Raw genomic sequence first — 17690 nt, forward strand, 5'->3', positions numbered from 1 at the left:
CGAGCGACTAAAAGCCCCATTACCCGAGTCTATGTGAAGACAACACTATCTCCACACATTTGTGAGAAGTTGAGTCTTGGTTTAAAAAATAAAAAATAAAGAAGACGAAGAAAACAAATCTATCTATCTATACATATATATATATATATATATATATATATTATATCTTGACCAGACATAAGCACATGTGCTAACATTAGCTTACCCTCTTGCTGTGGCTCTGCTATATTTTATTCCATAGCCTTCAGCCTCTTGACTGCCTCTCGACTGATTCATTTAGTGTGCTGTTAATATTGTGATTTCGCACAGTACAAATTTGAATAACTGGAAAACTGACCCCTCCAAACTGAGCCGCTTAGAGATGAGTAGCGCCACAACAGTACTGTCGAGTGTAATTGCAGCCGACAAATTCCAGTGCCATAATACATTCACATTTTGTTTTCCTTTCTGGACCTAGCAATCGTTATTATTACCATGGTCAGGTAACATCCCCAATCACATACAGTTAATTTGGAATAAAGACGGTTCTCTCAAACTCAAATCTCCCAACTTTTCTACACACTACTTGACTTCCTGAAATGGAGTAAATGTTTCTTCTTTTATAGTAAATATAGTCGTATGAGTCAGTGCTTGTCATATGATGTTTTCAGTGGAAATTTTGAACCTGGATTTGTTATGCATTGCTGCCGTGGAATGAGTTAAGCTGTCAGGGCCTCACCTTGTGGAGTCAAACACAGTGACAATCAGTTGGCCATAGGAAATTTAGGCTGTGTCCAAATTCACAGGCTGGGTCCTCCGAAGGCCGCATGACGTCACTTACGGTGTGGCTCGACGGTCCCCGTTGGCTACATGAGGAGGAGGAGGATGAGGCTTTGAAGGCATTGAAGGACCCAACGTGCAAATTGTGTTTCTCTCATTTGGAAACCACGTGCGGTCGAGTCGTGCCTGAAGTGACGTCATGCGGCCTTTGGAAGATGCGGCCTGTGAATTTGGACGCGGCCATTGTCTTGGAGGTTGACAGAAAAGCAGCTGAGAACAGGTGGCATTTCGGCATGCAGGCTGTGGTTTGAAATGATGTGGGCCGTAGACGTGCTGCTGCCAGCTCAGATGATGGAGGCTGCAAACCAATTTGCATCATGCTCCAGAAGCACAAATGTGTAGGCTTCTTTAGCTGTTGATTGATTCCTTTCAACACCTCCACACTGTTAGACATCCCCCTTATATTTTTCCGGTCGAGGAAAGCCTTTACTCTGCTTCACTTAATTTGAGAGATTTACTTCACCAAGAACATATTTATCTCTTTGGCAGAATCATTTGCAATGAGAATATATTCTATAGTAATTCATACGTAAATATATTGAGTCCTGTTTTGGTGAAATATTCATAAAATAGGCTGGACGCTTTTCAATGTCAGTGCTTGAGGAGACCTGTGAACATTTTCTGGCCAAATGACATCTTCATGAATGAGCTAAGCAATCTAACACCAGTTCGCAGATAAGGCTTGAAGTTGAGAGAAAGTGAAATTGCATAGTTTCATGTACTAAGAAAGCCAAATGTGCGCTATTGCATGAGTGAATAACTTGGCACCCAGTCGGAAGGAAAAACAAAAGTAGGAAGGCCAAGCAGTAAATGATAGTATATTGCATTTACCTGAAGTGTTGGCCACTTTTCCCCTTGTTGAAGGGCAAACATAGCAGTCATTCGCTCTGATACCAAATAATATTTATAGTCGTTGTGCCATTTTATTACCTTGGTGCCAATGAGACACAACAGTTTCACACGCCATCATTAGTCTGTGGTTTTGAGCCAGATGATTAAACGGCGCTTTTGTTTCCAGCATTTGTCGCCATGATGATGGTATGAAAAAAGTGCTGGCAAATAAAAGGCTGGACCGCAGATGATTCTTGCTAATAATTGGAACTGGAGAGCTGTGAGAGGCTTCTCAGACATGCAACACTCACATCTTTTGTTCCATTATTTGGATTGAAAAAGACAACCAGAATAGGATAATGCTAAAAAGGAAAAAAAAGGAAATAAATTTAATCTCATCATTCTTTGTGTAGTTTTTTTTCCTTTTTTTGAACTCATCATGTGCATGGGAGGGGACAGGGAGGCTTCGCCTCCCCTGCTTGCCCTGACCGCATGTCCTTGACTCCTATCCTGTATTTGTTTGCAATTCTGATTGTCAGAGATTGTCAGTAAGAGGAGCTTCATAATTGGACTGGTTCTCAGTTTGCTAACAAAGGTCTCACACTAACAAGTCAATCGAAATAAGCGGTTTTGCATTGCCGCAAAACTGAGAATCACCCGTCGAGATGGTCCTCATAAGCTTTGCTGGGGTGGACATTACCAACATGGAAGTAGTCGGAGGTTGAGGCAAACTCGGTGCTATTTACACTGCACCAGCTAGCTAGCAACTTGCAACGTGTTGCGGAGTTGCTATTAAGTAATCATGACTTGCGTGGCAGCATTACGCCATGGAGGTAAAACAATAAATTAATTGCATAAAAACAGTACAACACCACAAAACTCAAAAACAAGTGTGTCACGCCGATCTATCCGCTTGCTGGCTGGCTGTAGGAGGGAATATGAAGCAGTGTTTTGGGGTCACTGATAAAAACATTCCAACTATTAACTCCAATATGTCAATTGAGAGGTGTGCTCAGGGCTTGCTATTAGCAGCTCCTTTCTGGACTCCATCTCCCTGGCTCATTCCATTCAGCGCAAGTCATCAGTAAACTAAGGACAGAAAATGTACACTAGTTGTGTTGTGCAGTATGGGTTCATGCAGTTCTGGAAGGTTCACCAATAGATGCTGCAACCTATAATTAATTGGAAGTACATTTTTAAATAAAACTAACCAATTGCAGGGCATACATAGACCATCCGACCTCTCACTCACATTTCGGGGAAATTTAGGGTGTTCAGTGAACCTGCCATGCATGTTTTTGGAATGTGGGAGGAAACCGAAGTATCAGGGAGAAACCCCACGCAGGCCCGGGGAGAACATGCAAACTCCACACAGGAAGGCCGTAGCCGAAATCGAACCCTGCACCTCTGCACTGTGAGCTCGACGTGCTAACCAATCGACCTCCGTGCCGCCCACATCAAAAATCATTTGTGGCAAATATTGGTCAATTTACTTAAGATGTCAGGTAATTATATTGATTCCAAAAGCAGGACAAAGTGTGTATAAATCAATGTTTCTCAAAATGGGTTATGCATATCCCTACGGCAGGGGTGCCCATTAGGTCGATCCTGATCTACCGGTAGATCTAAGACAGGTCCCAAATAGATCAGAGGAGTGTCGAGGCGAAAAAAAACAACCATTTGTGCGTCTTTGTACATGTTAGTAATATATTTTTTGTATCAATGTACACTGCACCCTAATCATCTTATCAATCTCATTTTCACCCAAAAAATATTTTAAAAATCAAATAAAGCAGGTAAATCTTGAATTTACGGTGGCGCGTGATTACGTCACCGGAAGTTGTTAGCTCTCTTGTGATCGGAACTGTTGCGCTCTATCTTTTATCGTCATTATTCTCATTCAGAGTTTGCTTCGTGTACAGTTCACAGAGGGCACGGGCAAAGAATAGGAATCTAGGAGGGCCCAGGGAAGCACTTTAAAGCGGTACGTGTGAGCTACAATAGTTAACAGGCTGCAAGGTGCCGGTAAGGGTAGATCCCGGGAGATTAGTTGATCGAAAAGTAGATCTTTGATCCAAAAAGGTTGGGCACCCCTGCCCTACGGGTTGTTTATTGGAGCATTATGATTTCACTGACGTTTATGGAGTACACCAGTAACTCACTTGAAATACTGTATACCTAAACCTGATTGAGATTTATTATTTACTGTAATGTGTCAGGCGGTATGGTGGGCAAATGGTTAGCACCTCGACCTCACAGAAACACGAAACGGCGAGGGATTACTATACTGTATATTAGAAAAATGTGTCACTGATGGTGTAGGGGTACACTCACTTACTTGACTTGTGCAAGGGCAGCGTGGGATCGGTTCCCACTCGGTGACTGAGTGGATGTGGGTGTGAGTGCTTGTTGTTCTCTTCATGTGCCCTGTGGCTGACTGGCGACCAGTTCAGGGCGTAGTCCGCCTTCCGCCCGAATTCAGCTGGGATAGGCACCAGCACCCTCCAGCAACTCTGTTCAGGATAAGCAGTGTTGAAAATGGATGGATAGAAAAGAAATCTAGTACCAAGACATGGTATTTAATAAATTATGCATAAAAGCTGAAATGTAAAAAAAAAAACAGTCAATTTTGTTCTTCTACTTCTCCCTTTCATAATATTGCTGCTGTATTTGTCTCACTGCATTGTGAGACAAATAAAGGTTTTCTTATCTTATACTTTGTTACTTGAAGCTATTCAAAGAGTCCATTTTTGAAAAGTTGATTCATCTGAAAGTGTTATAAATTACTTGATGTGTATGTAGGCTAGGCGGCCCAGTAGCCCAGTGGTTAGCACGTCGGCTTCACAGTGCAGAGGTACCGGGTTCGATTCCAGCTCCGGCCTCCCTGTGTGGAGTTTGCATGTTCTCCCCGGGCCTGCGTGGGTTTTCTCCGGGTGCTCCGGTTTCCTCCCACATTCCAAAAACATGCATGGCAGGCTGATTAAACACTCTAAATTGTGGATGGTTGGAGCGTGGATGGTTGTTCGTCTCTGTGTGCCCTGTGATTGGCTGGCAACCAATTCAGGGTGTCCCCCGCCTACTGCCCGAAGACAGCTGGCATAGGCTCCAGCACCCCCCGCGACCCTAGTGAGGATCAAGCGGCTCGGAAGATGAATGAATGAATGTATGTAGGCTGAAACTTATAACATGTCATGAATAGAGGGCCAGTAATCATTCTGACAGAGCCACCACAACTTGGCTCACCGGTCCAAAAGGCTCAATGTTGAACCCTCGCTAATTGCTCATTGGTCGAGCAAAATTGTTAGCATGCCACTGTAAAATTGGAGAATACACAAATAAACAGACGCCAACATTAGCTTGGCTTATGGTTTTGGCCGCTTCCTTGCATCCCTCAGCTTACTCTTGAAGCAAAGGTGTCTCCTTACAGTTGCCATCAGTCACATGCGGAAGGCACTGTAAATAGAAGAGACTTCATTGTCTTCCAGTGTTGTTGTTTCATAGAATGTCTCAGTCTGACTGACGCTGTCAAATTTTGAAGTGGAAAACTGCGGATCGTGGTACGGATTATGATGGTGAGCTGAACTGAACTGGACCTCTTGTTGCCACTGTGACATTGAATAACAATCACAACGATTGCAGATTAATTGACATAAGTGTTGGCAACATACAGCTTCAGTTTTGACAGATTGTGTGAAATTATGTGCCAGGTTCAAGTGAAAGCACTGTTCAAGCTTCATTTGGAATTTAATGTAGAGTACAATATCTTTGATGACTGTAATAAAGACTAATGTCGCATCACATTTGACATTCATCCATATGCTGGAGCATCACATGGGCTTGAACCTTATTAAAAGGGTGGATGTGGTTGTTGACTCGCTGTTAGTATGTGCCTGAGCCTTTTCAGGTTGGTTAAAACAATCAACTGTCACCCTCTCACAATTTGATTAGCAACTGCGCAAACTTTGATTTTTAGTACGCCGCAGAGAACCATCTCTGTACAAATACAAATTGGACCGCCCTTTGTTTACTCATCAAACATTGTGCTGAACAATGGCTGTTCATTGTTTTACACAATATTTCTCTTTCCGAGCATTTTAATGGAAGGTTTCATCAAATTAAATGCAAATAACGAAACATGTCATTTTCCTTTTTTTTTTTTTTTTTAGTGGAAAGAAGCAGCAAAAATCTCTCACACTAAATATAGCTCTCATTAGACGCGACTGCATCGATGTGATACTGCTGCTGGTGCTCAGTTCCTCTACTATGTGATGCTGCGTGCATACTGTCATGCAGCATAAGCCATCCCTCCCTCTTGAAGAAATACTGCAATGCGTCTCCCTTTGCCAAGACTGGGTCAGTGTAACTCAGCTTACAGAGACAGCCACATCAGTGTCCCCATGGCAACAGCCAATGAGGCTTGTGAAGCCTGTGATTTCTTAAGTTTGTGTGTGCGTGTCTGAGTGTGAGTGAAGCCCATTTTAATGGGTTTAGGATGACACCAAGGGGAGAAATAAGTGAAAGAGCTGGGGATTGGTGGGCGGTTGCTCATATACTTGTGATGCCTGATTGTGATGAAATATGCTGGAGGACATACACAGCAGGATTACTAACCCATTTGTCCATGATGTATATATAAGTATATATATATACTGTATATATGACTGTCAAAAATACTTGCAGAGTGGCACTCTATACTCAAGTACTGTATAAATATTCAAAAAGACGAAAGTAATGATTCGACTTCTATACTTGAGCATATGCAAAAAAGCCGAGACTGATAAATACTCCGTCCGTCCATCCGTTTTCCGATCCGCTTTATCCTCACAAGGGTCGCCGGGGTGGGGGTTCTGGAGCCTATCCCAGCCATCTTCGGGCAGTGGGCAGGGGACACCCTGAACCGGTTGCTAGCCGATCGCAGGGCATACACAGAACAACCATCCACGCTCACACTCACACCTCAAGACAATTTAGAGTGTTAAATCAGCCTGCCATGCATGTTTTGGGAATGTGGGAGGAAACTGGATTACCCGGAGAAAACCCACACCTGGGGAGAACATGAAACTACACACAGGAAGGCCGCAGCTGGAATTGAACCCGATATCTCCGCACTGTGAGGTCGACGCACTAACCACTGGTCCACTTGGCCGTCCACTGATAAGTACTTAAATACAAAAGTGAAAAGTATAAATTATTTTTTTTTTATGAGCAATACCCGTTGACAACTTCAACTTTAGAAATTATTTGAGCCGTGATTGGTCGTTACCTAAGCCCTGAGCTACTGTGATGTCATTTTCAGTTGACAGAAAGTGGCAAAAACCTGAGTTTATTTTAAAATAAAATGAAATGCAGTTCTGTTGTGGTTTTTTTTTGCCCTTACCTTAAATTACTGTACAGTAGGTTTATTTACAGAAAAGTAAGAATCGTAATGAAATGGAAATCACCCTTTTTCATATCGGATTGTATAATTTTAAAAAAGCACTATGATTGCTTTGTGTCACCGATATGCACCGCGTCTGTCAAATAAATTATCTTCACACCCCTATAAAGCATTAAAACTCATTGTTTTAATTGGTTGCTACTTGTGTGAATGTGTTAAAAACATGCAAAATGAACACAATTATGATATTATAATTGTTTCTGGAAGAAATTAACTCGAAAAGAGCCGCGTTTCCCATGTAAATACCCTAATCCATTCCAAGGGCCGCAAGATTCGGATATAAATTTTTATGAAGCATAAAAATGCATCAATATACAGGTATGTCAAGTCCAGTCAAGTCAACGTAACAAATACATGTTACAATTAGATTATTGCACAATAAATGCATAATGTAAAAAACAAAGAACAGTCTAGAATAAAAATGATGACAAGTTTAACAGCGTCCTCATCCTTTTTTTGCCCTCTGTAGTTCATCTCAGACGTGTTTTTTGCCTGGCGTTTTGTAAAGAACTGATCCAAGGACGTTTGCTTTTGTCGACTTTTAACAATCCTTCGAAAATGTCCAAAGCAAACATCAGCATAGTGAGCGATCGCCCGACTGGTGAACACTTTTTCTGGTGATTCACATTGACGTAAAACACCTCATAGCCCGAGTGGCGAATAACACGGACGCTGCATAGATACATATCTATCTATACACACACATAGACTCATACGGTAGAGGTCCCTGTTAGCCAATGGGATGCCAGGAAGATGCTAGGTCATAGCCAATGGTAGAGCAGCTATAAGTATATTGTGGTCAGGAAACTCGGAGCTGCGAGGAGTAGCCCATACTGTATTTTTACCTTTCGTATCTTGAAATTTCTTTCATAACAAGCGGCAATATTTTCCTGTTGAGGTGTTTTCGTAACTTGAAAAAATTGTAGGAAGAGACGTTCTTAAGTAGAGGTACCGCTGTATTTCTATTGAGTTTCAACCATTCCCATGACAGTTAGATATTTTTTTCAACAACATCTTCAACTTTTTCTGTGTTCACTTTAGGCCAGAGGATTCTCCAATATCAGAGTGACATCCTTGAGACAGTGGTGTTGGTTAACCCATCAGAAGGTTCTGTTTCTTCAGAGGTGAGTCAAACCTGTGCAAGACATTATTGACCCATTGTAGCTACGTCACGTGATTACGTGAGTGCACCATGACATCCGTCAAAAGTTAATGACTGCGCAATCAAAGCAGGTGGAAAAGGGAATGAGTTAGCAACTTAGAGACTTTATAAATTATTTTTGTTTGTCAATTGATCTGTAAGTCCGTGGACTTTGTCCCCCACTTTCTCCTTTTTTTTACTGATGTCCCTATTGACTGATCTCCCATGCAATGTGATGCTGCCATCAAGCAGTGGAAAAAATGGCCGCCAACCATGAAAGTGGAGACGTGCCAGACTATCCGCTTCTGCTCCCAGTTGAAAAAACAAAACAAAACGATTTGACGAATTCACTCGTCAAAGGCCGTGGGAATTACCTTTTTGTTTTACAAATGTATTCACAATGGGCAGTGAATGAGTACTAAAGAATATGCCTGTTGAAAAAAGTTTTGAGAATGTGATGAGAGTCAGGGTCTGTGATATGAGGTGGAAGAGTGTTCTTTTCGTCAGGGGTGAGTGATTGAAAGCTCATGACCCCAGTGTGATCAAACGGACAGGAGGTGGAACAAGTTAAACAGAGGAGGATGACCTATAAGAACAGATGGATCTGTTAACGTGGTGGAGGTTGGTGACATATTGGGGGTTAGTGATGGCATTGAATTTGAGGAGGAGGAGGATCTTCTATGACATGCTGTGTGTAATGTGCAGCCTGTGAAGTTGCCATAGGACAAGCGTGATGCGACTTCTGTGAGGGAATCGGGTTCTGCTGGCAGTTTTGTGGACAAAGGGGTCCTCGGATAAATTCCATGTCTTGTCTCTGACTTATGAGTGTGAGCCAACTACTTTGGGGTGTAATAGGTGATTTAAGGTTTCTTCTCAGACAATGGTCTATTTTTAGTGACAAAAACAAAGACCAATGTCTCGAAAAAAGAACCCTTTGACCTATTTCAGCTAATAAAATGACAAGATGAACATCAGGGAGCTACTTTGGGGTGTGATAATCCATTTTATGGAAATATAATGTTTATGGTTTTCAGCGAGGTTATTGTGAAATTCCTGTTCACTTTACCCAGGTCCATTCTCTGATCACCGACTTGGCTGGAAATAAACTGCTGATACTGAGTGGACAGAGCTCTGACCAGGGAGGTGACATCCTACTGCAAGGTCGGGCCTTTACCTGGCAACACTTCTCTGATATCATCTCCAACACTCAAGTAGGTGGAGCATGACTTTTTTTCTCTTGACTTTGTAGTGATTATAGAGATTTTTTAAGACTATGTCTTTTGACTCAATGGACATGTTTCTAGGTGGTATCAGTCCTTTCTCAGGCCTCTCGAGAGAAGCCACCAAGGCTTACTGTTTCCTGTCAAGGAGACGGGGGCTGGAGCTCCTTGGGCCAAAGCCAGGAGCAGCATCTGTTTCAAAATATCCTGGAATACCGCTTGAACCCTGAACCTCACCTTCCTGACATGGAAGGAGTGAAAGCGTTTGCAGAGTATGTCTCAGAGACAGTCGATGTGCCCTCGCCCTTTGAACTTCTCGAGCCTCCAACGTCTGGAGGATTCCTGAAACTTTCCAAACCTTGCTGCTACATCTTTCCTGGAGGAAGAGGAGACTCTGCTTTGTTTGCTGTCAACGGGTTTAACATCCTGGTGGATGGTGGGTCCGACAAAAAGTCTTGCTTCTGGAAGCTGGTTCGGCACCTAGACAGGATTGACTCTGTTCTTCTTACCCATATTGGGGCAGACAACCTTCCTGGCATGAATGGATTGTTTCAGAGAAAGATTGCAGAGCAGGAGGAGGAGGGCAACCAGGGATCTGGTTCAAGCAGCAGTGGTGAGTCAATGAAGAACCTAATATCCCCTGAGCTTGGGATCGTATTTCTGAACGTCCCAGAGAAGCTTCGCATGCCAGAGTCCAATCTAAAAGTGAAAAGAAGCATCGAGGAAGCATCTCTGACACTACAGTACCTCAATCAACTCGGTATCACACCCGAACCGCTTCACAGGGCAGTGAGTAACACCATTGAACCTATCACACTCTTTCATAAACTTGGAGTGGGAAAGTTAGACATGTATGTGCTAAACCCAGTCAAGGAGAGCAAAGAAATGCAGTTTCTTATGCAAAAATGGGCTGGGAATAGCAAAGCCAAGACTGGCATTCTGATGTCTAATGGAAAAGAAGGAGAAATATCTGTTCCCTATTTGACATCAGTTACTGCTCTTATTGTTTGGATCCCTCACCGTCCCACAGAAAAGATAGTCAGGGTGCTCTTTCCTGGAAATGCACCACAGAATAAAATCTTTGAGGGCCTTGAGAAATTAAAGCACCTTGACTTTCTGAGATATCCAGTCGCTACTCAAAAAGACTTATCATCTGGTCCGCCGTTGCCCATCATCAAACAGACTAAAATGAAATCAAGAACTGACAGCAAAGAGAGTCTCAAAGCGTCACCAAAGCCAAACTCAAAAATAGCAAAGAAAGAAGACGTTGGACAGGAAGAAGATTCCAAGAGTGAAATTACTAAAGAGAATAAAGTAGAAAAGAAAGAGGAGAAAAAAATGAAAAGTCAAAGTCTGAAGGCCACAAAACAACAGAAAAATAGCGAGGTTGCCCCGGTGACAGGAAAGTTTGAGAAGAAGACAATACCGAAGGAAAAAAGTCTCAAAATGGACAAAGTATCTCGAATGGATGAAAAGAGAGACAAGGAGAAGAAGGAAATTAAGAAAGACAAAGTAAAAAAGGATGAAAATATACAAAAAGAGGAGAAGGAAAAGAAAGAGCTCAAAAAGAAGGACATAAGTAAGCCAGAATTGAGAAAAATTATGAAACCCGACCTCAAGCCACTCACCCCTGAAGTGAGAAAAACTTTACACAAAGTCAAGACACAGACTAAAACCAAGACAGAAAAAGAAACAACGGGTAAGGATCATGCAAATGGGAAAAAGCTCATTCCAGAGAACATCCGCGAAGAGGTTGCAGCAGCAGCTCTTGCAGACAGGTCTATTGCATCTTCCCCTGAGGACCTTACTGAGGACTTTGAGGCTCTGAAAAGAGAAGAGCTATCCGAACCCAAGACCGAGGCTTTCCAGATATCTGAGGTGTCACTTCACAAAGAAACTAAAGTTTCTACGTCATTTTCGCCTGAAGACAAAATGACATCATTTTGTACTAATACAGAGACCGTTTCATCCAGATTCCCGGAAAAACCAAATGAACACGAGACAGACAAGACAACTTCAGAACAGATTACATCCCCGCAAAAGGAAAATTCAAACAGTGGTATTTACATGAAATATGAAGACAAGACGCTTGAGGATTATGGCAAATATTCTGCAAAGGGTGACTCGAAAGACATATCAAAGAAGAGTGATAGCTCAGAAGATGATGATGATGTAATTGAAAAAGCTGAGTTTGAAGGCACAGAAGATGATGCATTTATCAAGTATAAAACACAGGAGATCAAAAAAGAAAGCACTGGAAAAGAATCAGAAAACAGACCAATTGCACAGCTTACCTCATCCGCTGCAGTACTACCTGTACAAGGAGCATTAGCGTCGGCCTCAGAGCCGTTTTCCTTTATCCAAGATGAAACCATCCCTGCTTATTCTGAGACCGAACAGACCATCTCTGATGAGGAGATCCACGACGATACAGAAGAGAGAATGACACAATTACGATGTAGTGATGTCGCGAGAACCTTAGACTCCGTGCACAGTTTGAAAGAGATGAAACGCTCTGCTGTGTCTGATGTCGTGGATGTCAAAACCAAAGCCCCCATGGGAGGTCAAGAGTCTTACCCCACTGTTGTTACTGCTCCTCTTGCAGAGGAGGAACACATATCATCTGCCACATCCATCACCGAATATGACAAGATGTCTTCATTTGCCACATCTGTAGCTGAAGACCAGTCCATAGCATCCATTACAGCCCCTCAAAATGAGGACGTCGGAAGGAACTCCCTCCTTCTTGACACCATCAACAATGTGCCGTCTCATCCAGAAGGCACCCAAGGAAAGGACTATCTCCATTCCGCCGGGACCATTTCACCCACCTCCTCTCTGGAAGACGACAAATGTTTTAAGTCTCCTTCCTCTGATGAGTACCAACCCAGCATCCATGAGATGGAGAGTGATGCCAAGGCCGATCCTGTTCATGATGACGATGATGATGAGGAAGAGGAGGATGAGGATCAGACTCCAAATGTTGACATACCACTGGGTAAACTTCAAGAAGGCTATGAACATGCAGCATCAGTGCTCCTTAGGGAGAAAGAGAACTACCGCTCTCCCGCTCTTTCTCCTTCTGGCTTCTCTGACAAGCGGCCCTCACCCACTCAGGCTGCCAACGAAAAAATGTCTCCATCTCGCATAGGTGGGTTCACGGTCAGCACTGGAATACAACCTGCATCGGCAGCTCTACCTCTCGCCACTGGTTTGGAGTCCCCTTTTAGGCAAGACAGTGACGACAGATGTCCAAGTCCTGATGACAGCACCGTGAAACTGGCTTCACCCACACAGTCGGTGCCGACGAGCAGTGGCTACTCTCCAGCAGAGGAAAAGCTCTTCAAGACAGAAGAGCAGGCAGCAGTGACAAATTTGAAGTGCGACACTCACAAAATAGAGAAGTCAGTCACTATTTCTGATAATACATCCTTCATTGGATTGACAGGTGACAAAACAGCATTTGAAACATCAGAAGAATCTGAAGAGGATAGTGTGGATGAAGATGACTATTATATGAAGAAGGATCTTCAACCAGCTGTTAAGGCTAAACTTATGGAGGCAAAAGAAGGATGCTTCCTGGATGATGACTTAAATGAGGCAAAGACTTCCAAGGTACAGGCAGACATTGAAACCTTAGAAAAGTCCCCAAGTGTAGACGAGAAACCTAAGACTCCAATTATAGCCTTGGATGAGCATGAAACAATTCAATTCCCGACTGGATTAGAATCACAATTCTCTCCAACAGATCCAAGCAAGTCAGAAAAGTGTCAAGAAACTGCTGACATGAGAGATATGTCTTTCAAAGGGCCCGAGAAAAGTGTTCAGTTTAGAATGTGTGATTTCCCAGAGAAGGAGACCAAAGAGAAAGCCATCTATATCAGACAAGACACGCCTTATGTGCATGGCAAAACATTCTCTTACAGTGACGTTTATGACAGCAAACCAAGTTCTGTGGAATCTGATTCATTTCATCAGGAGTCTTTCGATAAGGTGGAGAAAGATATTTCGAGGGATTTCATGGGTTTGCTGCCGAACCCTGTAACAGCAAGAGACAAGATGTCAGAGAAGGATGAATTCACAGTCTCATATGGAAAAGAAGCTTCCACTCCATCGTGGCATGACTCTACGATCACTTCAGATGTTCAATCGGTGGTCAAAGGGTCCAAAGAACCTGAGCCATTTGAATACACAGGAAGTCGGTTTCCTTCAGTGGCAGACAGGCCTGAAGCATCTTCGACTCTTTTATCATCCGAAAAGAATCCCTCGTCTTTTCCAGTGCAACCCCATCTCCCAAAACCACCAACTTGTTCCTCAATGACAGGGTTAAATGTCACCAAAGCCGCCGGTCCCGATCACAGCAATCAAGACACATGTTTGGAGATTGATATGCGGAAACTGACAGCGAGGGATGAGGAAGATTACGATGATGATGAGGTTGATGATGAAGATGAGGAGGAGGAAGATGAGGATGAAGATGATAAAAGTGCTATTGATTCTGACATGGAGAAAGGTGCCAAAGAGAAGTCTGAGAAGGAAGTAAAACGTCCTGCAAGTGAAACGTTTAGCTCAGATAAGCCCGAATTGATGGTTTCCCTGGCTGGATATGGTTTGAACAGTCAGGGGAAGCCTGCTGTGGAAGAAAACATCTCTGGCTTACTCACCAAGGTCGCAGATGAAGATGCGGAAGACTCCACATTCTTAAGTGGAAAGTCAAACGGGGGGTCGACAGGTTGCTCTGGCTACTCCCCAGAGTTACACCTGGATGGATGGGAACAGAAGAAATCACTTTTACCAAGTCAGACCACGGACAAAGGTAAAGAGGACATTACCTTAAAGTTGACAGAGAGATATTTTTACCAGAATGATGGAGATGATCTTGATGTCGACAAACCTCAGTCCCCAGATCACCTAAACAAGAAATCGCCGGACACGAGCTTTCAGTACACGACCACTGCTGCTCCTGGGTACTCCTCTTCCTCCGCTTATAGCTACTCCTCCTCTACTTCAGGCTCCTTCTCGACAAGCCGTCAGCTCGGAGAAGATCTGGGAACACCTGCCACAGCCGAGCCACTGTTTGAGTACTCCTCCTTTCAAGAACGGTCCCCGGTTCTAGACTCTCCCTTCCCCACATTAACTGGCACCAAAGATGATTATCTTGAAGTGTCTGAGAAACAGTTGACCGGTGCAACCACAGCGGAGTCCACCTCCATCTTAGCCCACTTTTCACCCCTCGGCCCATTTGAGGAAGTGAAACCCTTCCCTTTGCAGTCATCCATTGCTTCTGCTGAAGACAAAAAGGAACACGCATCTTCCCTCGGCTGTTTTATGGATAAACGCCCACAATCAGACTGCTTCTATAAGCCCGAGTGGTCTGAGGTGTCAACGCTGGACTCTGCAAGAGGCTTTGGGAACTCACCAACTATGCCCTCTCAAGAAACAGCACTCTCAAAAGAGGCAGCCAGCGCTGCTCTTTTCGGTGTCACTTCTTCCCCACGGCCAGACACTGAAGGAAAGCATTACTTTGAGGAGACCGACAGCAGTGAAGAAGAGAATGAGGGAGATTATATGCAGGACATGACTCGTACACCAGCCTTCAGTGGGCTCTCGGGTACCTTGGCATTTTGTGACAAGTCTGTTTTCTCAGCTGAAGGTGAAAAGACAAGCAGTGCGCTCCCCGATGTTCTTGGCGCCTACATGTCATCAGCGCTTCAAGCAGGCAAGCCGGACAAAACCAATGGGACCACAGAAGTCAGCGCAAGTTCAACCCTCCTTGCTGGCGCTGCAGCGACTGGCGCAGTTGCAGGCACGGCTAGGATGGAGTACAGAGAGGGCGCCGGAGGCTACAGGAGCTCCTATGAATGGGAAATGTCCAAGCCTCAGATAGGGAGGATGCCCGGCGACTCTCCTCCCCATTATCGTCATGATGATGAGTTTGAAGAGGAGTGTGAAATGGAGCCAGAGCACCCAGTACGCCCACTTTCACTCTCATCAACTAATCAGCCATTTCACTCTCCCTTCTATGCTGATGAGTGCAGCCAAGCAGGGCAGGATGATGATGATGATGATGAGGAGGAGGATGAAGTTGACAGCGATCAGGATATTGCTGGGAAAGTACCCAAGGGAGCAGCCTCTCCATATGCAGGCCACACCTCTCCAGGATATTCATCCTGTGAGTACAAACAACATAAAACTGACCTTTCACCTTCATTTATCAACCCATGCATGCGGCAGCTGTGCAGCGATGAAGATGACGAGGATCAAGGACAGCAAAGTGACCAGTCGCAGGAGGGAGATGAACATGACATGTCAGTCAAGAGAAGGGCTCACAAGCAGCCCCACCATCATCAGACCCACAGCAGCTCTTTGTATCAAGCCGGTGGAATGTCAGCACAGTTGGGTCCAGCGACGGAGGAAACACCGCCGACTTCTCTCAGCGAGTCCATCGCCTCTCAGTCAGACTCTGAAGTGCCTCCAGGGACAGAAGAGTACCCGTCAGTTGTTGGCCAAGGCAATATTGATTCAGATGAGGATGCAGACTATATGCCTATCGACAAAATATCTGCTACAGGGGAAGGCCTTCAGTCCTCTGCCTCCTGGAAGAGCCACGATCCAGTTCCCGCATCTCAAAAGGACCCTTACCCTCGCCCTCCTCGCCCTGATGTCTGCATGGTAGATCCTGACTCTTTGGCTCATGCCCCGGTTAAAAAAGAGCCGAAAGCTAAAGGGCTAAAGAAAGCATCTGGGAAAACAAAATCGGCATCCCCAGCCAGGCGCAAACGGTCCCCCCTGCCTGTCAGACAGACGTCCTCTCCTCGCAGTGCGTCATTGAAAAAGAAGGAAGCGGACAAGAGTTCACGCATGTCTCGCTTGTCGGATGGACAAGGCTCAAAGGATGATGATCTTTCAAGGTCAAGCTACAACCCTGGCAAGGTGCTGACTAATAGCGGTAGCAAAAGCAGTTTGGGTAAGCTCATCATAACGCATGCTCTAAAAAAATACCGACTTTTGATGATTTACTTTGCCTTTCTTGTGATCTAACAGGCTCTCAGAAGGCAGCTTCGACAGCTCCTATTTATGTCGACATGGCCTACATTCCCAATCACTGCAGCGCCAAGAATACAGATCAAGAATTTTTCAAACGTATCCGCTCTGCATACTATGTGGTGAGCGGGAACGATGCTGCAAGTGGTGAACCAAGCCGAGCGGTTCTCGATGCACTGCTGGATGGCAAAGCTCAGTGGGGTTCAAATTTGCAGGTACATTTTCAGTACTGGGTTGTTTTGACTTTAGCGTAACTTCTATTTCAACTGACTGTATTTTCTGCACTATAAGGCGCACCTAAAAGCATTCTATTTTCCCAAAAACCGACAGTGCGCTTGATAATCCGATGTTCCTTATTTATGTGTGGCGTTACACGGTCTCCTTATACAGTATTTCCCATTGAGTTGTTTCGCTGTTAGTGTTCTTATGCCATCTAGTTGTGACTATTAGCAGGAACCATTTGTAACCTAAAAGGGGTCTGCCCGACACTAATTAACATGGGGATTCGCCAACGCACACTCAAACAGACAGCGACTTTCTGAGCTTTGCGCAGCCATTATGAAACGAAGATAATACCACATGCATAGATAGCTACTGACTAAACAAAGGAAGAATAGGCAAGCAACATTTCTAAACATATTCAGACCACTGTGGAGGTGTTTTTTTTGTTGTTGTTGTTGTTTCTTCTTGTTGAATCAGTTGTCTTCAGAGGTTTTGTCTCTGATTTATTGTTTTGTTATGCCATATCTATTCATATGTTTCATGTCGGTGTTCGTGACCAGTTCTCACGACTTGCCAATGAATAAACCCTGTATTTTTATGTAGTTTGTGTCGTGCTTCATGCTACATCCTGAGGGATCTACATATGGATCAGTATTCTGATATCTTGGATGTAGTATTTTAAGTTGCTTGCTGGAGGCTGTAAATTTCCCCATTGTGGGACGAATAAAGGATATCTTATCTTATTTAAGTTCGGCAAACGGCTTTGTTACAGTCGCAGCGGTTGTGAAGGCTCTATAGAAATAAAGCTTTATTGTGTGGTATTGTATTGTATCCCATAGCGTAGCTCCATCTGGTGGATGCATGGCGCAACTGAAGCCAGGGCTCGATAGATAGAAAGCTGTATTGTATTCCCTTTAGCGTAACTCCATCTAGTGAATGCATAATATGACCGGAGCCACTATTGTAGCTTCTATTC

At 44.0% G+C, this 17690-nt stretch overlaps 1 protein-coding gene across 2 annotated transcripts in view; it reads left to right on the plus strand.

Annotated features, from left to right (window-relative positions):
* map1aa (microtubule-associated protein 1Aa) overlaps nucleotides 1–17690 on the plus strand; it is a 42078-nt gene that overhangs the window by 20314 nt on the left and 4074 nt on the right. For both annotated transcript variants that reach the window (XM_052063825.1, XM_052063826.1), the window contains 4 exons: nucleotides 8129–8211; nucleotides 9299–9439; nucleotides 9533–16415; nucleotides 16493–16707. In XM_052063825.1, coding sequence (XP_051919785.1) covers nucleotides 8129–8211; nucleotides 9299–9439; nucleotides 9533–16415; nucleotides 16493–16707 — 7322 coding nt within the window. The remainder of the gene's footprint in view (nucleotides 1–8128; nucleotides 8212–9298; nucleotides 9440–9532; nucleotides 16416–16492; nucleotides 16708–17690) is intronic.

Source organism: Hippocampus zosterae, chromosome 4 (assembly GCF_025434085.1).
Source record: "Hippocampus zosterae strain Florida chromosome 4, ASM2543408v3, whole genome shotgun sequence".
NCBI classification, from domain to species: Eukaryota; Metazoa; Chordata; class Actinopteri; order Syngnathiformes; family Syngnathidae; genus Hippocampus; species Hippocampus zosterae.